We start from the raw sequence: 22,665 nt of genomic DNA on the forward strand, positions 1-22,665 counted from the left end.
AGTCACATGTAGGCCAGACCAGGTAAGGACGGCAGATTTCCTTGACAATGGTTTCATGGTCACCATTAGACTAGCTTTTAATTCCAGATTTTTTTATTAATTGAATTCTGCCGTGGTGGGATTCGAACCCATGTCCCCAGAGCATTAGCCTGAGCCTCTGGATTATTAGTCCAGTGACATTACCACTGTGCCACCACCTCCCCTATATAATGCAAGGTTTTGCTGTTGATGATGTTACTGGGGTCTGATCTGCCATTTTAACCTGAGCCCTGAGTAGACTGCATCGACAGTTTTCCCACCAGGTCAAAGTTGCTGCGAACAGGAGTTGGGCAAGAAGAGACCCAGCAACTTTAAAAACGTTTGTTTTTCTTTAGTTTAACTTACATTTCATAACAGACACTGTGCTGCACTTTGTTTTTTTAAAAATAGTTTTCTCCTTTCTTTAGTTCCTCCCTCGTACTCCTCTTCGCATCCAAAACAGTTCGGTGGTTGAGAAACAGACCCACTTGGCTGATACCAGTTGCCAAGAGAATAGCCATTAGATTTGTTTCTCCAGACTCCACCTACAAGGCACAAGTCAGGAGTGTGATGAAATACTCTGACTTGCCTGGATGGGTGCAGCTCCAACAACACTCAAGAAGCTCGACACCATCCAGGACAAAGCAGCCCGTTTGATTGGCACCCCATCTACAAACATTCACTCCCTCCACCACCGACGCACAGTGGCAGCAGTGTGTACCATCTACAAGATGCACTGCAGCAATGCACCAAGGCTCCTTAGACAGCACCTTCCAAACCCGCGACCTCTACCAACTAGAAGGACAAGAGCAGCAAATACGTGGGAACACCACCACCTGCAAGCTCCCCTCCAAGTCACACACCATCCTGACTTGGAACTATATCGCCGTCCTTCACTGTCGCTGGGTCAAAATCCTGGAACACCCTTCCCAGCAGCACTGAGGGTGTACCTACCCCAAATGGACTGCAGCGGTTCAAGAAGGCAGCTCACCACCACCTTCTCAAGGGCAATTAGGGATGGGCAATAAATGCTGGCCTGGCCAGCGTCGCCCACATCCCATGAATGAATTTTAAAAAACAAGTATTCTTGGGTTTTCTCTCCCTTCCAGCATACCCTTGGGCCAGTCAGCCTTCTCCTACCTGGTTCTAACAACCGGATAGCATCTACCTACTATCACCAGTAGACACATAGGTTCATAGAATGGCTATAGCACAGAAGGAGGCCATTCAGTCCATCAAGCTTATGCCAACTCTTTGCAAGAGCAAGTTCACTAGTCCCACTCCCCAGCCCCTTCCCCGTAGCACTGCAATTTCATTTTCTCTTCAGGTGCCTATCCAATTCCCTTTAGAAAGCCACAATTGAATCTGCCTCCACCACACTCTTAGGCAGTGTAAAAAAATTTTCCCTCATGTCGTCCCTGATTCTTTTGCCAATCACTTTGTGTCCTTTGGCTCTCCAACTTTCCGCCAATGCAAACTTTTCTCTATCCACTCTGTCTAAACATCTCATGATTTTGAACACCTCTATCAAATCTCCACTCAACCTTCCCTAAGGAGAACAACCCCAGCTTCACCAATCTATCCGTGTAACTGAAGTCCCTCAACCCTGGAACCGTTCTCACCCACAGACACTTATTCACTGGCAGACATTCATCCGAAGCCACCGGGACAGACATTTCATCTGCTAACTTGAAATCCAGGGCCAAAGTCTTCATCTTCAGATTAGACAGGAAAGCAGACACCAAACAGAGATTCAGGGACAACAGCTTTAATGTAAAGAAAAATTACACAATCTTTTCCTTTGGGGCAAGTAATAAAACAATTCAACACTTTACCCAAGCCATAGACTCAATGCAATGATTAATATTCTTATCTTGTGAGTCAGGCTTTATATAATTCCTGCATTAAATCCACAGTTCTTCACAAAGTATTGCACTGGAGCACAGAATCACACAACATACATTCACAGGGCAGAAGTATGGATTACAGCAGGAAATTCCCACCACAAAAGCCTTTGTGCCCTCCAAAAACATATCACAACTCGTGCCCACTTAAAGTGACAGGATCATATTCTCACCCTGCAGTCCAGGACTCTACTACAAGCGCAAACTCGACAGTCCGTGGGACACACATCACAGAGTTTCGAAAACTATAGTTTACATTGTGCCCGAATATTCTCCCTCCTTCCCTAAAAGGCTCGAACTCACACTGCTGGGCACCACAGGTCCCAGGGCTATCGGACAATGAAATCTCTTTGGCACAAAACAGCTGCATCGGGTTTTGGTGAGCAGCAGCGAAAAGTTTGACAAACATGTTTATCAGGGTGGATTCTGTGCAGCCTTGAACAGGAGAATTAATCCCATCCCGTCAAATCGCTATGCTTTTTTCATTTTCACTGGTTCTGAGTTACGCTGCACTTTGTTGTAACATATTTTCTTTCCCCCCCTATTGCATGCAACATTACATCAATCCTTTAAAACTCAGCCTTGAATCTGTTTTCCCACAATAAATTGCAAAGGGAAAGTCCTCAGCGATTAAGTAAAGCTCCTTGTTCATCCCCACCCCGCACATAACTTGGAATCATTACACCTGAGAGAGAGCAAGTGGGCGAAGGAAGGAAGGAAGGAGCGAATAGTCAAACCAATCCCAGACAACAGCACTTCAGCTTGTTAGAGCATTGCGGCTGCAGTGTGAGATTGCAGCCACCAGGCAGTGCTGTTGTCAACATTTCCCTGCAGCAGGACAGGTTATTAGAGACAGCACATGCGCCTCTGTAAATCAATAACAGAGTGATCCAACTGAAGGGTGCAGGATCTTTTACGGCCACCTGAAAGGGAAGACAGGGCCTCACGCAAAAGACAACACCTCTGACAATGCTGCACTCCCTCACTGGAGCAGTATCATGGATTTTGTACTCAAGTCTCCAGAGTGGAACTTGAACTCACAACCATTATCACTTGGAGACAGGTGTGCTACCCACTGAGCCACAGCTGACATTTTCCATTTACTAGCATCCTAAAATCTGTGTCTTCCTCAAAGCCTGATCTTAGGAATGTTGTACCACATGGCGAAGGGACAATTCACCATACAGCAAGCTCCTAACGTCAAGCAGACCACCCACAGAGGAAGAGTGCCACCCACTCATGCAAAGCGATTCAGAATTATGAGGCAAAATTGCGAAAAAGTCATTTCCAGTGGTCAGAGTCAGTGATTAAAGGAAATCAAATCAACGTCTTGCATTTATATAGTACCTTTAACATCCCAAAGCACGTCACAGGAGCATTATCAAACAATAATTGACACTGAGGTAAAGATTAGGACAGGTGACCAAAAAAAAAAAGCTCGGTCAAAGAGGTAGGTTTTTAAGCATCTGAAGGGAGGAGAGGTTTAGGGAGGGAATTCCAGAGCTTCAGGTTGGCAGTCTAGGCAGCTGAATGCACAGCCGCCAATGGTGAAGAGATTAAAATTAGGGTGGGGGAGAATGCAAGAGGCCACAAGTGGAGCCGCGCAGAGATTGCGGAAGGTTACAGAGCTGGAGAAGAGGACAGAGATGGGGAGGCGGGGTCAAGACCATGGAGGGATTGGACCATGAAGATAAGAATGTATAACTGGGGCGTGGAGCCAGAGTAGGTCTGGGAGAACAAGGGCAATGAGCAGGATTTGGTGTGAGTGAGGACACAAACAGCAGAATATAGAGGATAACCAAAAGAGAAAAGGAGAAATGATTTTAGACACAAGCTCATGAGAGTATGGATTATCTTGGCATAAATGGTAGTGGAAGCAGAATCCATAAAAACTTTAAAAGTAAAGGGTCTGGGGCGAGGAAATAATCGGATAGCTCTTTCGGAGAGCCAGTACAGGCACAATGGGCCGAGTGGCCTCCTTATGTGCTGCAAAATGCAATAGTTCTGTTTCACAGCTGCTCCTTCACTCATTGTTTCGAAGCTGAAAGCAAACGTAAACCCAGGAGGATGCAGCACCGAGTTCTAGCTCAGCACACAGTGGAACAGGTCCTCCAAGAGAGATCGCGGGAGATGAGGCAGATCACCCGCAGACCCTGGCCTGGTCTAATGAGAAGCCTCTGCTCTAAACCCCAATTTAAGAGGGAAATAATCTCACTTGGATGGGCCAGTTATTCAGATTCACGGCCGCAACTATCTCCCTTCAGGCACCCAATTGAAGAATGTACGGACTCCCCTCCCCACCCCGTGCACAGGTAGAAATCATACTGGAGGGGCGGGTGCCTCAAGGCAGTGACGCCACCCCTGGTTGGTCAGCACAAGGCAACATCCACCGATCCAGAAATAAAATACAAACCCATTTTCCTGAAATTACACAGAATTAAAACAAAAATTTGTTTGAAAATTTCATACTTTTCAAGCAGAGGAATTTCAACCAGAACAACTTTCGAAAGGAACATTTTTAAATTCCAAGTTGTACAAATTCCCTCCAACCCTCCCCACGCCATCACCCATGGCAGTCCTGAGGCGGACAAGGGAGGGATGGGTCTGTTGTGAAGGATAGTGCACAGCCGTGGTCAATATTCATACACATTCACTGCGGTGACGGTTCGCAATCATTTAGTCGCCATTATCATCATTCCCATCATCCGACTTTTCTGTCAAGTCCTCATCGTCCTCGGTTGTGTCCTCCTCTTCCTCCTCCAGGATGTCCTCTGCAATGATGTCATCCACGTGGCATTCCATCAGGCTCCCCTGGCTCAGGCAGGTAGCGATGGTGGATCCCGTGCTGTCATGCTGCGGGCTTGGGTGCAGAACTTTCCGGAGCCCTCTACGCAGCCGGCTTCGTGGGTGAACACAGTGGGTCCCGGGGATATGGGGTTCTGAGGGGGGAATTGGGTAGTAAAGACAATTTGCCCCTGAGTATCGCATAAAAACTGGCATTTACATATTACCTTTCATGGGCTCGGGATGCCCCAACTCGCTTTACAGCCAATGACGCGAGGCCACTGTTGTAATGTTGGCAACATAGCAGCCAATCTATGCACAGCAAGCTCCCACAAATCGCAATGACGAGGTAATGTTTTTGTGAAGTTGATTATATTGGCAGGGGAGGAGAAGCCCCCCCCCACTTCTTCAAAATAGTGGCCGTGGGATCTTTTATGTTCACCTGAAAGCACAAGCAGGGCCTCAGTTTACCTGAAAGCCAGTACCTCTGGCAGTGCTGCACTCCCTCAGTACTGCACTGAGATTGCCAGCCTAGACCTGCCATAGCCAAGCAGGCCAGTATGTTGAACGAGAAGCAGAGTACCACCATCTGGAAGTGGGCCCCATGACACCTGAAGACCTCAGGGCCATTTGTACTGATTTATTTAACTCTGTGGGAGGCTCCCTTACAAAGGTGGCTCAGTGAGGGTGGGAGCAGGCACTGCTCTGGTTTTACCGGGTTGGGGGATGGGCGGAGGGGCTTCTGGTAAACCCCCACAGTACCGGCAAGTCATGCCAGACTTTCTGGGCAAGGCGGGGAAGCCAAGTGAAAGTGTTCCTCTGACACCAGCGCAGTCATGAGTCTCAGCACGGTGGCCCTTGGAATTGGCACGGGGTGGTGTGGGGGCACAGGGGGTGTCATTCACAGAGATTCCCGTTGTTGAAATGGCTGCGTGACCTCCAGCATTTTGGTTCTCGCGGGTAACCACCCCCACCCCACCCCCAAACCCCTTGCCCCCTGCTAGCAGGTACCAGCTCAAACCAGCGCTGGTTTCGGGTGGAGGGACAATCAATCTGCCACAGCCAACAGATGTCCTGGGTTTAGTTGCTGCCACCCTGCAGGTGTTGGTGCCATCAGTCCTACCAACAAGGGTTGGGAGGTGGAAGAGACACAAGTCAAAACCATCGTGCATCTCCCAAGTGGCTCAATTGGGGGAAGGCTCATGCCAACCGGTTTGAATCTCCAGTCTGTGCTGTATTAATTGAGTTCAGCCTAGGTGGCTATAAGGTGCGACAATTGATTCCAACACTTTAGCTAGGGAGTGTGGGAAATCAGCCAATGGTCCCCATTCCTCAGGACTATTCTGTCAACCCACTTGCCACAGCCGAGGGTGGTTGAGAATAGGATTGGGTTGAGTGTGGTGTCTACCCTACACTTGCTCAAGTTGAATAACCTTCTGACACGCTCCATCAAAACTCACATGATCATTTACTTGCGTGAGGTACGGAGGAGGGTTGGAGCCCCTGTAGAACTGGACTCCAGTGAGGAACCAACACAAAAGGAGGAAACAAAGACAGAGTGAGGAAACAACCTCACGAGGCCAGGGCCACGAGCTGACCTTTGCGGTTGTAGCAGTCCTCAGCGAAGCAACTGTGGGGTCTTGGAGTGCGAGGGCCCACTCCCTTCTTTGGCGGAAGGATACGGGTGGGAGTCACCCGGCTGCGGCAGCTGTAGCACGGAGCAGGAAGCCCCATCTGCCCAAATCCTCTAAACAAGAAAAGGAAGTGTAATGAAAAGAAAGGCAGTCTGTCAGAAACATCGATACAGGACACAACTGGGTCAAGTCAGTAAAGGGAGGACTCTGTGGGGCAGTGTCAGTCAATAATGGTAGGAGAGCTCCAAGTGTCTCAGTGATGGGACAGGAGCTGTGAGCCTCCCAATGATAATACAAGGGACGTCTCCAACGGAATTACCTTTCCCTTAAAATTACAACCTGAATGATTCTGACACACATTACCCGAAGACGTTGCCACATCCCTGGCAGTGAAATTCAGCATAGCCCCACATTTGATCAAGCGGCACTGGGTCATACTTCACCTTGCACCTCCGACACCTTGAGACCTGCAAAGAGACAGACAGAGGTCCCACATCAGCACACTCAACATGCAACTATCATCATGTCAGGAACAATAGGCGCCCCCATTCCGCAATCAGGGAACCTCTAGAGTATAAACTCTCCCCCTGTTCCCCTCTCGGCTACAGTGATTCCAGTGGCGGACAATATGAGCACATCTTTGGTTAGAGGGTCACACTTTAATGTCCATCCACAGGTGCTGCATGGATTCCTACCATGTGCTTTTGTCCTCCTTCATGCAATGGCGCCCATTCTCCCAGTTACTGGTTCCCTCCCCTAATTTCCCCAAAACCAACAGGAAGAGAGGACCTTCAGTCTTCAAGTGAGCCGGGAAACCAGGGATCCCTAGCCAACTGACCGCCATTCCTGACTGAGGTCAAAGGTCAAACCTAAGACCGTCCAAAATTGCATGGGCCTGTTTTTGTAACATGCAACTCACTTTTCCTCTGGGCTCAGTAGGGAACTTCACTCAGAACTTCTTGGAGACAGAAGGCAGGAAATCAAATGGCCCCCTACCTGTTTTCTTTCAGGTACTCTCCTCCACCAGTAACTATCGCACTGGCTGCAAGCAAACAGCTTCTCCTCCCACGGAATCAGCTTGGCATTGGCCTGATTGAACAGTTTCAGATTCTTCTCTGTCAAATCCGATGCGAGTTTCTGCAGGTAAAGCGGGGGGGGGGGGGGGTGGGGAAGAGAGCGGGAGGAAAGATGAAAGATTTTTTTTTTTAGAAAGTCCCATTTTACAGGTGTCGACCCACGCCGTTCTCAATTCTCTTCACCTCAAGACCTTCTTGGCATTCCCCGACAAACTCTAGCTATCAGTTCTGGCTGCAGGAAACCCACTTGTGGTGCGACTAGTCTGGCAATATCTCTCTGCTAAGTTACCTGTCTTATCCCAACATCGAGGTGCCCAGACAAGAGTCCATGTCCACAGCAAGTTGCCTCATCCAAGTAACAGTCGAGACTGGGGGCTGGAAACTTGGGCTGGCTGAGTGGGATTTCGTATACTTTATTTGTGATCCACCCAACCTTACAGCCCCTGTCCCATGACTATTATTCTTGAATTTAATCTCCACATACTGATCCAGGTAAGCAAGGCAGGTGTTAAACATGCCAATGCCATGGGAGCGAAAGGGGAGGGGGGGGGGAGCAAATGAGAACTGTCCTTGAGCTGAGTGACACTCTCTCTCTCTCTCTAATTCTCCCTCCGTTGTCTGGGAAAGCACCCGGTGTCCGCTCAGAGATGTCCAAGATTGAGAAACTCACCACGGGGCTGAAATTCTACTGAGCACCGTTCTCAGTGCACTTGACTCAAATTCCAACTACAGTATTTTATCCAGTCCTGAAGTTTACAAACCCATTTCTTTGGCAACACCTCCTAGACCCGTGACCTCTACCCCCTAGAAGGGCAAGAGCAGCAGCTGTATGGGAACACCACCAGCTCCAAGTTCTCCTCCGAGTCACACACACCATCCTGACTTGGAAATATATCGCCGTTCCTTCCTCGTTGCTGGGTCAAAATCCTGGAACTCCCTCCCTACACCACATGAACCTCAGTGGTTCAAGAAGGCAGCCCAAGGGCAACTGGGATGGGCAATAAATGCCGACCTTGCCAACGATGCCCACACCACATCCCAAGAATTAATTTTTAAAACCAGTGCTGAAAATAGCGGCCAGTGAAGATTCACCCACCATCAACCCCACCCCCCACCCCGGGAAAGAACTGTGAGCAGGAAATGGAACTGTATCTCTGTGACTACTGCTTGTCTAGCAAGCTAAGCGTGTGCTGAGAGACAGTTGGACAAATTGGAGCGACTCAGGCTGATCACCTTCCATAGCTGCACTGCCATGAACACATTAGCTTGGAACTGACCCATTGCCTTCCACAAACTCTTCCCGTGAACTTGAGTATCATGCGTCTTTGGGACTCCACCCGTGTGAAGCGAGCAGTCAGTAAACAACCACTACTTCAGCTAACACTTGGCATTTCATCGTGTTGGAAGTGCTCTCACCTTCACATCAGGATCCTCCTTAATTGTCACTTTCGTGCTCTGAAACAAGAGGAAATTTGACCATTGGTAACAAGTGGTAGGACGTGCTGCAGCCAGCACCATCTCCTATTGAAACCGGCCACCTGTAATTAGCCCTCGACCTGGGGGTTTCCAACTCCAGTTGGACATATTCCTGGAGGTGTCATCACAAGGCTTCCTGCCTCCAACCGCCCCATCCCCACACTCCCACCATTGGCCGCCCAACACGTCCATCCTCATGACTCCATTCCCAGATTGGATGATTCCTGACCATCCACTAAACAGCTTTTTCATTCCCCGCGCCAACACTTTCGATAGTAAACAAAAGCATTCAAAGAAAGTTGAAAAATAAAAGCTTTCTCTCTAAATGCCTCTATGATTTCTCTCTTGGGTTACCCGCAGCAGAGGCCTGGAGAATGGTTTTCTATTCCTGGAGACTCCAGGGCAATCCTGGAGGGTTGGCAAGTCTACCGCTGCCAATCAGGCTCTCCAGTCAAGAGATGCCACAGAACGGCTGCAGGTCGAGTTGCTTTTGAACTTCTCTCTGCCCCTGTTGGGAGTTATCAGGATTGGGTTTATGGCCTATCCCATGTGTAGCACCAGTAAATTGGTCTGCGTACAACTTTCATTCAAGCCTTTTAACAGCACCAGCACGCATAGCATCCTCTTGTGGCCTGTTCTTTCTGCAAAACAACTGCTGTTGACTGAGGAAGGAATAACCTTTCTCTGAGCAAATGGCCTCTGCTGTATTAGAGATTCAGTGGGCTGGATTTTGTTTTCCCCCAGGCGTCCGGGTCTGTGGGAGATGGTGCCTGAAGATGCCTCCGGGAGAGGTCCGGCCCAATATTACTGGCGGCGGCGAGGCCTCGTGGCAGGCACCACACCCCCACTGCCGTTCGGCAACGGGTCCCCCATTTGAATATTTAAATAAATTAAAATGAATGAATAAATGATACTTACGTTGCCAACTGATGCCCCGTTGCGATCTTTGGCACGGCGGGCGGCACTCGCGCACCTTCGGTTCCCCGTCCGGGGAAACGAGGCACCACACTGGTGGGGGGAGGGGAGGAGGTAAATTTATCAGTGCAGGAGTTGGGGGGAGGGGGGGGGGCAACGGGGTCACAGTAACATCATGGGTGTGGGGGATGGTGGGAAGGGTCGGAGTTTAAAGTTTATGCAATTTGGCGGGGGGACAGGGGGAGAAGGTCAGATTGACAAGCAAGTATTTGGGGTGGGGAAAAATGATTAATGTAATTGTTATTGGGGGGGGGGGGGTTAGGAGCGGGGTTGAATAAATGTCTTTATTTATTTTTATTTTCTTTATCTTTAAATATTTAAATTTCCCGGTAGGGCTGACAGCCGTTTAAAAATGGGGTCAGCGCCTGCGCACCGGCAGCTGACGCCATTGCCAGGGGCGGACAGCCCACCCTCTCCATGTGGTCGGGGGTGGGCATAGAAGATTCAACCCAGTGTTTTGGGTTTCTTAGTCACTGGGCCTCTTCACAACAAAAGAACATAAGACAAGTCATGCGTGTGAAAAAAAAACCCCTTTGAAACCCACCATAGTTACTCTCACTCCCACTCCGGTTACAACAGGCCCAAGGACCCACTATGCTTCCAATGATAAGAGTCTCTACACTTTATGTTTTTTTATAGGAACATGTAGCTACAGCATCTTAAACTGCCACATTCTGGGAAAGAACCTACAACCTTGTCTGATAGACAAGGACCTGCTTCAAAGGCAACGGCTCCCTTCTGGTTATTTAGAGTGCATTCTAATTATGAAGCTCAGCAGGGGATGGTGATAATCAGCACTGATCAATGGGCTCATTATTGTCTGTATTTAGCAGTCCATTTCAGTTGCCCCAGGCCTTGTAAAAGGCTGGACACAATTTGGCTGCTGTCCCTTTGGACTGAGGGATTGAGCAAGAAGGCAATTGGATGGGCTTGAACTGTCCAACAGGGGCTTAGGCCTAAGGACGATTTCCTGCTTGCAAAAAAAAAAAATCACATTCTGGACCCACCTTTTTCTTTGCTTTCTTTTCTTCAGCTCGAAGTGTCTCAATAACACCCTGCAGAAAGAACCAGAATCAGTGGCTTGGCCTCAAGCAGTAACAAGGTGCTCACGCATCCCCGACCATTGTAATCAGCCGTGTCACACAAAAATGGGACATCCGCCACTTTGGGAGGGTAACCCGGCCTGTGTTACTCACGCACACCTTCCCCTGGCTGGCCACCAGGCAATATCACTCAACCGGACATCTTGCCTTGCCAACTCTGTCCTTGCCATCAAAAACCTCCTAACCACTGGTCTCCTTGACCACACCTTCAATCTGACTCATTCATCTCATTCAAGCTGGAATGTGGAACTCACTACCACAGGGAGTAATTGAGGCAAATATAACATAGATATATTCAAGGGAAAGCTGGATAAACCCACGAGGGAGAAAGGAATAGAAGGATGTATTGATGTGTTAGATGAAGAGGGGTACAAGGAGGCACGTGTGGAGCATAAACACCGGCACAGATCTGAGGCTATATACTATATAATGCTCATACTGTAAGCTGATCTCTGTTTGTTGTATAATGACTGCCCAAACACCTGAGTGAAATGCCCTGGGACTTTGAGCTCATCCTATTTCCTGCCAGCGTCTGGGCTGAGGAATGTTGGTGCCCAAGAATAAAACATTTTCCGCTCTTTAAGCCGAGCAGCATTCCCATCTGAGCCACCTGTTAGATCCGTGCGTGAAACTCCCTCTATTCAAACGCGGAGAGAGCGTCAGACATATGAAAACGGCAGGCAGAAAAAAAACTAGCTGTTCCATCAAGCCTGTCTCAGGATAGGTGCAGCATTGTGACCAGATATTTCTACCCAGTTCCTCTCTCCCTCCTCCCCCGACCACCATGTAATCTCCTGAGAAAGGTAAAAGGACCAGAGAAAAACCCAGGGGCAATAAGGGAGTGGGTGGGCATGAGTGACACACACACACACAGTCACACGTCTGGGCTGTGCATCTCAGTGACACATGGGCTGGTGCATTTACTGACTCGGCTAGTCTCTTCCTGCTATGTAAAGTGCCAATCTCTTGTTGACACACGGGCACAACACAGGCCCATGCCCACACGGTGAGCTGTGGATCTCAGCTGCGTTATTAAGCACAAGCTGTCCTGGTAGCCACTGATGCAACACCATTTGCTCACAGATGGTCATCCATTCCCAAGGGCGGTCACCATGGATTGACTGCAAGACAGCAAAGAGAAACCAAAGCACCTTTTCCAAAAGCCGCAATCCACCCCAGCTGGGGGTCACGATGCACAAGGGCATCCTGGGTTGGTGTGTCTCTGGGTTGGTCTCCACTCATCACCTGGTTCCGATGGTGCCCCAGATAAAGAACTCACCTTCACGGCTGCTGATAGTTTGATTGACAGAAAACACACGGTTCCCATTTACCTGGATAACTGGGTTGTCTTCTATCTCTTTCATGTCGTCAGCATCTAGACCTTAAAGAAATAAAGTGAGGACTACCTTTAATCTCCATTCCACAGTCTTTTCAATTCCTTTTCCCTGCTGTGTCACTCTCCAGCCATGGCTCAGTGGATAGCATGCTTGCCTCCAGGTCCCAAATGACTTCTAGGTTGATATGCCAGTGCAGAACTGAGGAAGTGCCGTCTTTTGGATGAGACATTAAACCAAGGCCCTGTTTGCCCGCTCAGGTGGATGTAAAAGATCCCACTGCTGCTATTTTGAAGACCAGGGGAGTTTCCCCAGTGACCTGGTGAAGATGTATCCCTCACTCAACATCACTAAAACAGGTGATCTGATCATCATCACACTGCTGCATGTGGGAGCTTGCTGTGCACAAATTGGCCGCTGCATTTCCTACAACAGTGACTACACTTCAAAAAGTACTTCATTGGCTGTAAAGCGCTTTGGGGTGTCCGGAGGTTAAAAAGGCGCTATATAAATGCAAGTTCGCTCTTTCTTTTATATCATTCCCTTCAAGCTACAGGTGCCATCACCCAAAATGCCGCACCATGGCTGCTGTGGTGTCTGATTGACGCCTTCGATATTGCCCCCAAATTTTTGTCTTCGCTCTTTTGCTGAAACCAGTGACTCTTTGCCACATGCCAACCTCCCAGTATCTCACCCAAGTGCCCATTTTTCACATTTAAGCTTAATTGGTGAGTGTCAACAGGCTATTGGACAGCAAGGGATCACATACAATTACACAGCAACAGGCCATTCGGTCCAATCGGGTCTATCCTTCATATCAGCAGTAGTCTCAATCCCATGCATCCACCCTGTTCCTATATCACCTTATTTTCCTTTCCTTCGTACCCTATCTAACCTATTCTTAGCCATTGCCATGGTCTCTGCTTCAGCTGCTAACTGCAGTCTCACAGCCCTCTATGTAAATAGCTGCTCCTATTCACAATAGACCCTTCTCTCAATTGCTAGAAACAGTCGCTTTCTGTCCCATCCTTCCTAACTTTAAACACCTCTGTCAAATCACCCTGTTACCTTCACTGATCTAATGAAAACGTCCCCAGTTTCTTTGTGTTCCACTTTGTTTGGTATTTCATCATTCCAGACCACATCCGAGTGAACATGTGTCGCAGCCTTTCAACATCCTTCTCATTGTGTGCAGCAGAGAACTGTGCACAGTCCTCCCCATTCCAGCTTGACATTTAATATTCTATCACTCTTGCCATAAAACTCTTATTCAGTTAGCTTTGTTAATGGCCTCCTTATCCACTCGAGGGTCTGCTTTTAATGTCTTGTGAACCTAAACCCCAATTCCCTTTGCTCTTTAACATCACCCAGTCTTCCCCAGTCAAAGTATAATTATTATTCAATCAAAATGTACCACCTCACACACAAGTCATTGACATATTGCTTGTTTATAGAATCTTACTGTGCACAAGATAGCTGCGCATATCCAACAATGACTACACTTCAAAAGCACTTAATTGGCTGTAAAACACTTTGGGATGTTCTGAGGTTGTGAGCGGTGATATACAAGTTCAAGTTTGTTCCTTTCCAACCAGTTTTCAATCCAATTCTCCAAGGCTTCTCCTTGTGGGACCTTGTCAAGGGAGTGTCTCCTGACAACGCAGCCAAGTGCTGACGTCATCTCTGCGGTCCGAACTGCGCAGAACGCTTTCATTCTGCCAGTACGATGCTGCGGATGCCCAGCTTGCGTCAGCACCCGAGATTGCCAGTACTAATGCGCACATGCGTGCGAATATGTCATCACGCAAAGGGACGTCAGCCTCCGGTGCGAGTTTTGGAAAGTGGCCATCGTTGTTCAACTTTTTACGCATCTGTAGGAATTTACAATTTCCAGGGAAGATTTTCCATTATAGTGGGGAGTGGGAAAGGAAGAGAGTGGGGTACAGAAAAGGAGGGGAGCGGGGAATGGAGGGGAGCGGGGAATGGAGGGGAGCTGGGTGCTGGGGGCAGGGGGGATCTTTTCCCGGCTGTCTACTCTTAAACACACAAAAGCGAATTTTCTGTGTGATCCTCCCATGATCACCGCATTCACTTCCCCCTCTCCCGGCTCTTTCCCACGGCACTGCTCCCACTCTCCTGCACCCCTGGTTCCCCCAAACGGCGATCGTGGGAGGGAATGGGGAAGAGAAGCGGGGACCATGGAGGGAGCGGGGAAATGTCTGGGAGGATATGGAGGTGGCGATGCGATCACAGCTATTGAGGAGGTTTAAGTGCAATTCGCTTTTTGTGTGTCAAACTGAACAGCGCCATCTTTATTACTGGCGGCTGCCTGAGACGTCGCAGACAGTGACGTTTCAGTGGATGAGGCTGCATTTACGCATGTGTCAGTACTGTGTCACCTAGTAGTTGCGTTGTCAGCAAACACAGCCGTCAAAGGAGTGGTCAAAGGAGCATCTCCTGACAACGCAGCCAAGCGCCGATGTCATCACTGCGGTCTGAACTGCACACACGCACAGAACACTTTCATCCTGCCAGTATGATGCTGCACATGCACAGCCTACGCCAGCACTGAAAGTCCATGTACACCACATCTGCTCCATTTCACCATCCACTGCATTCATCAATTGAGGATCTTCACCAAGGGAGGGCAGTGTCACTGCTGGCCCTGATCCTGTTTTCACTCAACATCCACCACATTGTGCAATGAATGCACCAACCCAGGCTGAATCTCTTTCCTATTTTAAACCCCAAGCAACAAATGAACAGGAGGAGGCCATTCAGCCCCTCGAGCCTGCTCTGCCATTCAATGAGATCACGGCTGATGTACATCTTAAACTGCCTTGGCTCCAGATCCATTTCTACTTTTGTCTAAAAATCTCAGATTTAAAGATTTAGGGAGACAGAGACTGATCACAGCATCTCTAACACTGCTGATGACACAAAAATTGTCAGTGTAGTTGATAGTGAAGAGGATAGCTGTAGACTTCAGAATGATATCAATGGTTTGGTTGAGTGGGCAGTAAAGTGGCAAATGGAATTCAATCCGGAGAAGTGTGAGGTAATGCATTTGGGGAGGGCAAATAAAGTGAGGGAATACACAATAAACGGGAGGATATTGAGAGGGGTAGAAGAAGTGAGAGACCTTGGAGTGCATGTCCACAGGTCCCTGAAGGTGGCAGGACAGGTAGGTGGAGTGGTGAAGAAAGCATATGGAATGCTTTCCTTTATTGGTCAAGGTATAGAATTCAAAAGCAGGGATGTGATGCTGGAACTGTATAAAACGCTGGTTCGGCCGCAGTTGGAGTATTGCGTACAGTTCTGGTCGCCACATTACAGAAAGGACATAATTGCTCTGGAGAGAGTACAGAGGAGATTTACAAGAATGTTGCCAGGGCTCGAAAGTTGCAGCTATGAGGAAAGATTGGATCTGCTAGGGTTGTTTTCCTTACAACAGAGCAGGCTGAGGGGTGACTTAATTGAGGTGTATAAAATTATGAGGGGCCTCGATAGAGACGACAGGAAGGACCTGTTTTCCCTAGCAGACAGGTCAATTACCAGGGGCACAGATTTAAGGTGATTGGCAGAAGGATTAGAGGGGACATGAGGAAAAACCTTTTCACCCAGAGGGTGGTGGGTATCTGGAATTCATTGTCAGGAATGATGGTGGAGGCAGAAACCCTCAATTCTTTTTTAAAAAGTACCTGGAGATGCACCTGAAGTGCTGTAACTGGTAAGGCTATGGACCAGGTGCTGGAAGGTGGGATTAGATTGGGCAGCTAGTTTTTTTTTCAGCCAGCATGGACACAACGGGCTGAATGGCCTCCTTCCGTGCCGTAATTATTCTATGGTTCTATGCTCAACCGAGTTCAGCTAGCTTAGCACAGACTAGGGTTAGAACTCAGGCTTTTCTGGTCCATTATACTCAGTCCCACACTGGGCAGTACAGCTACTATTCAGGGGAGTGTAGAGAATTTTGCTGTCAATACCCAGTCTGGCTCCCCCTGAGTAAGTCATGGTAAATTGAGTTGATTCTCTTTCATGTGCTTAGACAGCCCCTTCCAAACCCATGACCTCTACCACCTAGAAGGACAAGGGCAGCAGATGCATGGGAACACCACCACCTGCAAGTTCCCCTCCAAGCCACACACCATCCTGACTTGGAACTATATCGCCGTTCCTTCACTGTCGCTGGGTCAAAATCCTGGAACTCCCTTCCTAACAGCACTGTGGGTGTACCGACCCCACATGGACTGCAGCGGTTCAAGAAGGCAGCTCACCACCACCTTCTCAAGGGCAATTAGGAATGGGAAATAAATGCTGGCCTCGCCAGCGACACCCACATCCCATGAGCGAATTTTTAAAAATGTGATTTTTGTAAGTGATCTCAACAAAGTGCAAAAAAGACTTTGACACATAATAAACCAGGTGAAGGTCAGTGTGGATAATCACCATCACTAAGAATGAGGTCAAATCAAGCAGCTCACTGTTTGAATTTTGGTACCAAACTTGCAGCTTGCTACATCAGAGAGCTGATCGTGAATTGCGAGCTGAAATAGCACCAGGGTACAGTCACTCTCTGAAAGATTCTCTGAAGTTAACAGGCACAGATTGTGCAAGGCATTGTGACATTGTCACTGGCCATGGAGAAAGACCAGGGAGTTCCTTAACACCTTCCACATGGTCCAATATCAAACCACACTTCAATCAATAATTGGGTGCACCGTATGCAGTGTTACTGAGTGAATGCTCAGAATGTCAATCACTAAGCCACCAAAACTAATTGACAAGCCCTTATTTTAGTTAAATCTATGCACTATTGCAATTAGCCACACACAGAGACCAACACAACTCACATGTCTGTATACTGGGTAACCTGTCCGGAACACAGTCGCCTGACAGATCCCACAAGGAAACATCTATAGTTTTCAGATGCCACTTAATCTCATCCCACCAATATGTTATCCCTCATGTGTTTATCTGGCTTTCCCTTAAATACATCTGTGCTATTCACCTCAACTGCTCCCTGTGCTAGTGGGTTCAACACTCTCACCACTCCCTGGGTAAAGGAGTTTCTCCTGAATTCCCTATTGGATTTATCAATGAATCTATTGGCTGAACAGATAGCTCTCTTGCCTCCGAGTCCAACTCCCACTCCAGGACTTGACTGCAAAAGTCCAGGCAGACATTCCTGTGCAGTACTGTGGGAGTGCTGCACTGGCAGAGGTGCAGTCTTTCCGATGAGGTGTTAAACTGAGGCCCTGTCTGCCCTTTCAGGTGAACGTAAAAGATCCCATGGCGCTATTTTCTTCGAAGAGCAGGGGAGCTTTCCCCAGTGTCCTGGTCAATATATATCCCTAAATCAACACCACAGAAACAGATTATCTGATCATAGTGTTATTTGGGGGAGCTTGCTGTGCGCAAATTGGTTTCTTACATTAACAACAGCGACAATACTTCAAAGTAAAGCCTGGCTTGGGTATAAAATTAAAACCCAACCCGGGCCCCACCCGACAACAGCCAACCCGATCCCGACCCGGACCCACACCTTTAATTATTTTTTAAATGCCCAACCTGAAAATAACAAAAATATAACTGAAACAGAAAAAAAAAAACGGAGATTAAAAGGAAAACAATACGAAACACAACAATACGGTCCAGCCCGAATGTTGGACTCAGAACACAGACCAGGCCCGTACCCGACACATGTAGTTGGGTTTGGTCGGGTAGCCAGGTTTTACTTCAAAGTGCTTCATTGCAAAGCCCTTTGAGATGTACAGTGTTCATGAAAGGTGTTATATAAATTCAAGTCTTTCTTTTTCTATTAATGGCTCTTAGCTTTGGACAGCCCCACAAATATAAACAGATGCACAGTGCCTCTATTTGAACACCATCCTGACCTGGCGAGTGGAACTGGTGTTCAGTGTAACACTGGGCAGGATGATATTCAGACAGTCTGACATTGATCCTCCACATACCAATGTGGTACAGCAGTGTGTTCAAACAATCCAGGAGCAGATTCTGATTTCATCCAGAGTAAGGAAAGTAGGCCATGTCATGGTAACACTGCATATGAAAGCAGGATTCGAATTGGTGTGATTTATAACCTTGCAATAATTGCACAAAACCTGAAATGCCAAACTACTGCTCACCTTGTGAGAGAAGCTGAGTTGAGTTATTAGATAGACAGACACTAATGCTGAGATACACAATCACACACAATACTATACATTGAGTATTACTAGCTGTGTGCAGAGCATGTGCAGGAGCTGTCAATAGGGGTGGAAAGACAGAGAGAGAGAGAGAGCTAAAGAAAAAAGATGGAGAGAAAAGTCACAGATTGCACACAACTGCTACTCACTGTGTGCTGAAACTGCACATGAGCAATCGCTAAGGGAGAGTTGGGGAGAGAGAGACACACACACACACACACAGACATGAAGTAATTAGCAACTGTTACCCTTATGTAAAGTATTACGGAGAGGAAACGGAGATGCACAGATTGCTGGAAGTGTGAGAATTACCAGGTTTCAGCCTGTGTTTTGATTAAACATAACTAATTAAATGTTTGCTGTACAATGACTTCTTTCAGAGGCTGGATCCTAACCATTACCAGACATGCCCACCAACTCACCACAATCCCCAGATAATGTTCCACTACTGCACATGCTAAGTGCCAATGAGTCCCTATGGGACAGGGAATAAAGTTCCTGTGTTTGTACATAAACCATATACACGTTTTACACAGCGAACAGCAAGATCCCAGGGCCAATACTGCACGAGCAGCTGGCAAAGGCTCAGCCTGGAGTGAGACTGAGCTTTATCGATGAGGACAGTCCCAGGTTCGATCCTAGATCTGAATTAACTGAGCCGAGACAGTACCTGGGGTCTCTGGTCTAAAGTCGGGTGGAATCAACCAGGGTTCCCTCTGCTGGAAACTCCATGTGTGTGTGGACATGTGGTGAAGATGGGGATGCCTTTGAGCAGTGATCACAGTCCCAGTCTGCAGGAGTAGATTATCCTCATCACCTGGGTGCTAACGTGGTGGAGTTTGTTCACTTAGCACCCGCCTGATTCATATTCCATTAAAATCAACATACGTGTCCTTTTCCTTAACCTCTGCACGTGGTAAATACTGTAGGTGGGGTCACTTTCAGGGGGCTACATGGTCACAAAAGCAAGCTTAGTGAATTTATTGCATGTTTTTAACTTCAGGCCTGACAATCGTTCGTTAAACAAAGCTGACGGAAACATTTGCACTGGCTTGTTTTATCTCTTTGGCAAAAACGAGAGAGAGAGAATCCACAGAAAGAAAGAAAGACTTGCATTTATATAGCGCCTTTCAGGACCTCAGGACTTCCAAATGCACTATGCAGCCAATGACGTACTTTTTGAGGTGCAGTCACTGTTGAAATGTGGGAAACACGACAACCAATTTGCACACAAACTGGACTGAGATAATGACCAGATAATCTGTTTCTCTTTGGTGACGTTGATTGAGTGATATATATTGGCCAGGGCACTGGGGAGAACTCTTTGAAATATTGTGGTGGTATCTTCTGATAGAAAGACAATGCCTGGAACTGGACAGATTTCAGGACCTGTGGATCACTTCGAACTCCCACAGCCAAGAGAATCCCAGCAGTCCACTACCATTCCTTATTACTGCCTCCACTAAGGAGGCGGGTTCCAGTACCCGCTATGCCACCCAAGTCTCTAGGCAAAGTAACCCCAAATATGCAAAATAAAGGCAACCTATCATACAGGATATTCAAAACCCTCCACTGTCACACAGAGGACACACTTTCCTGAAGCAAAAAAAAATAAGTTTGAGTTGGAAATGGGCAGATTCCATCCAAATGAATTGCTTTTTTTGTACTGGCTGGTGAGTTTGGGGGTGTGCCCTATAATGCAGAGGTGGCCTGTACACCTGTCATTATGGTATCGTCTATTCCGACTTCTTCAACACCAACTTGTATGTATATAGAATCCGTGGAGAGGTCACTGACCTGAAACATCAACTCCGTTTCTCTCTCCACGGATGCTACCTGACCTGTTGAATATTTCTGAGGTTTGTTGTTTATATTTCAATTTTCCAGCATCTGGGCGTATTTAGCTTCCATTTTCAATTTACATAGTGTCTTTAACATAGTAAAACATCCCAAGGTGCATCATAGCAGTGCAATCAGACAAAGCTGAGAGAGACTGAAAAGGCTATGGTTGTTTTCCTTAGAACAGAGGATGAGGGGGGACATGATTGAGGTATACAAAATTATGAGGGGCATTGATAGGTTGGAAAGGAAGAGACTTTTTCCCTTAGCGGAGGGGTCAATAACCAGGGGGCATAGATTTAAGGTAAAGGGCAGGAGGTTCAGAGGGGATTTGAGGAAAAGTTTTTTCACCCAGAGGGTGGTTGGAATCTGGAACACACTGCCTGAAGAGGTGGTAGAGGCAGGAACCCTCACAACATTTAAGAAGTATTTTGATGAGCACTTGAAATGCCATAGCATACAAGGCTACGGGCCAAGTACTGGAAAATGGGACTAGAATAGTTAGGTGCTTGGTGGCCGGCACAGACACGATGGGCCGACGGGTCTGTTTCTGTGCTGTATAACGCTATAAGTAAGCATTGGGAACAGATGGCGATAGGGGTACATTTTAAGGAGGGTCTTTGAAGGTCTAGAGAGAGACGGAGATCGTTAGGGAGGGAATTCCAGAGTGAAGGGCCATGGCTGGGAAGATATGGCCACCAATGGTGGGGCGAAGTGAGTTTATTTATTTAGAGATACAGCACTGAAACAGGCCCTTCGGCCCATCGAGTCTGTACTGACCAAGAACCACCCATTTATACTAACCCTGCAGTAATCCCATATTCCCTACCACCTACCTACACTAGGGGCAATTTACAATGGCCAATTTACCTATCAACCTGCAAGTCTTTGGCTGTGGGAGGAAACCAGAGCACCCGGCGGAAACCCACACGGTCACAGGGAGAACTTGCAAACTCCGCACAGGCAGTACCCAGAATCGAACCCGGGTTGCTGGAGCTGTGAGGCTGCGGTGCTAACCACTGCGCCACTGTGCCACCCAGTTGGAGTTGGAGGAACTCAAAGAGTTGTCGGAGGGTTGCAAGGCTGCAGGTTAGAGAGGGAGGAGTGAAGTTCTGGAGGGATTGGAACAGAGAGATGAGAATCTTAAAATGAGAAATTTATAAATGGGAGAAAGTGTATCAACTTTGCCACAACTTTAGGAGCGCGCTGATACAGATAAGGTTGGGAGGAGGGAGCACTTACCAGCAGAATCCTGGTCTGTAACCATCAGGATGATGTGCTTGATTACCAGCGGGTAGTTACTGTGGTACCTCTTCATCAGCAGCACCGCTAGTTCCAAGGACACGTTGCCCTGAAACATCTCTCGGAACCTTCTGACACTCTTCTCAAGCTGTAAGTGTTTGAAGAGGATGGGAGCCAGCAGTAAGGGGCGGGGGGGGGGGGGGGGGTGGTGCAAGAGAAAGACAAACAGAAAGGCAGAATTAGCTCAAAGACAGTCAGCACTCGCCAAGCAAACTCTTACAGAAATTCATCTCAAGTGAACCTAAATAACTGATCACCTCGACTTTCTCCCTCAACTCTCTTTGATCCATATTCAAATCAAAAAGCAAAAGAATTCGGAATATCTAAAAGCAGCCTCAAAGTTAATCTGCGCCGTTCCTCTATACCACCGCTTTTTTGTCCATCAAACGCAATTTCCTGACTGTATTTTTACTTTCAGTTTCGTGACATTTCATCTCCGGGGGGAGGAACACGTATTTAAAGAGGTAACGGAGCTTTTTATCCAGGATGAAATTTAACTTTTACTTCTTAAAAAAATATTTAAGAACAGTCAGGGTTAAATAGTTAACTTCCAAAGTATTATTATAAAAATAAAAACTGCACAAATCAGCCACGAATAATCATTATGAATAATAGAATGGAAACTATTTCAATTGTTTTTACTGTAAATTTAGGGTTAGAACATAGGAGTTGGAGTATATCCCCAAATGAATTATTTTATAGGAGCAGCTTTCTCATTGGTGTGTTCAGGATACACTGGAACTACACTGCCACCTCCTGGCTGCAGCCTGCAGTTAGTGTCACATGACCAGTTTACATAGAGAATTATCATTATAACTGATTTAGTAGGATTTGCACTTTCAATGGCAACTGGTGACAACAGGAAGTGAAGATTGTGGACAGGAAATATGTGGATATGGATTTTTTTTTAAACACAATGCATAGACAGGCGTGATCAAACGCTTTCACAAATATTGACAAACACTCAGACTCTCCACCCTCATCCTAACTTTTCTTTTCCACGGGATGTGG

General features: G+C 47.4%; 1 protein-coding gene across 2 annotated transcripts; it reads right to left on the minus strand.

The window, feature by feature from the left end:
* Positions 1-1,770: 1,770 nt before the first annotated feature.
* On the minus strand, positions 1,771-22,060 carry LOC137355720 (shiftless antiviral inhibitor of ribosomal frameshifting protein homolog). 2 transcript variants are annotated; one of them, XM_068021177.1, is made up of 9 exons: positions 21,912-22,060; positions 21,595-21,742; positions 12,302-12,351; positions 10,875-10,922; positions 8,833-8,871; positions 7,337-7,477; positions 6,704-6,807; positions 6,305-6,453; positions 1,771-4,861 (listed from the first exon to the last, which is right to left on the minus strand). In XM_068021177.1, the coding sequence occupies exons 1-9, from the start codon at positions 21,942-21,944 to the stop codon at positions 4,599-4,601; spliced, it is 975 nt and encodes a 324-aa protein (XP_067877278.1). In that variant the 5' UTR covers positions 21,945-22,060; the 3' UTR covers positions 1,771-4,598. The 2 variants fall into 2 exon arrangements, with proteins under 2 accessions (XP_067877278.1, XP_067877279.1); XM_068021178.1 differs by lacking the exons at positions 12,302-12,351; positions 21,595-21,742; positions 21,912-22,060 and adding an exon at positions 12,122-12,291.
* Positions 22,061-22,665: the final 605 nt, after the last annotated feature.

The sequence above is a fragment of the Heterodontus francisci genome, chromosome 43 (genome assembly GCF_036365525.1).
Source record: "Heterodontus francisci isolate sHetFra1 chromosome 43, sHetFra1.hap1, whole genome shotgun sequence".
NCBI classification, from domain to species: Eukaryota; Metazoa; Chordata; class Chondrichthyes; order Heterodontiformes; family Heterodontidae; genus Heterodontus; species Heterodontus francisci.

Coding starts and splice junctions, on each gene's coding strand:
- LOC137355720 (XM_068021177.1), bottom strand. CDS start 21,944: ATGGATCAAAGAGAGTTGAGGGAGAAAGTCGAG. Junction 8,872..10,874: donor AAAAGAAAGCAAAGAAAAAG/GTGGGTCCAGAA, acceptor CTCTTGTTTCAG/AGCACGAAAGTGACAATTAA. Junction 6,454..6,703: donor GGATGTGGCAACGTCTTCGG/GTAATGTGTGTC, acceptor TTTCTTGTTTAG/AGGATTTGGGCAGATGGGGC.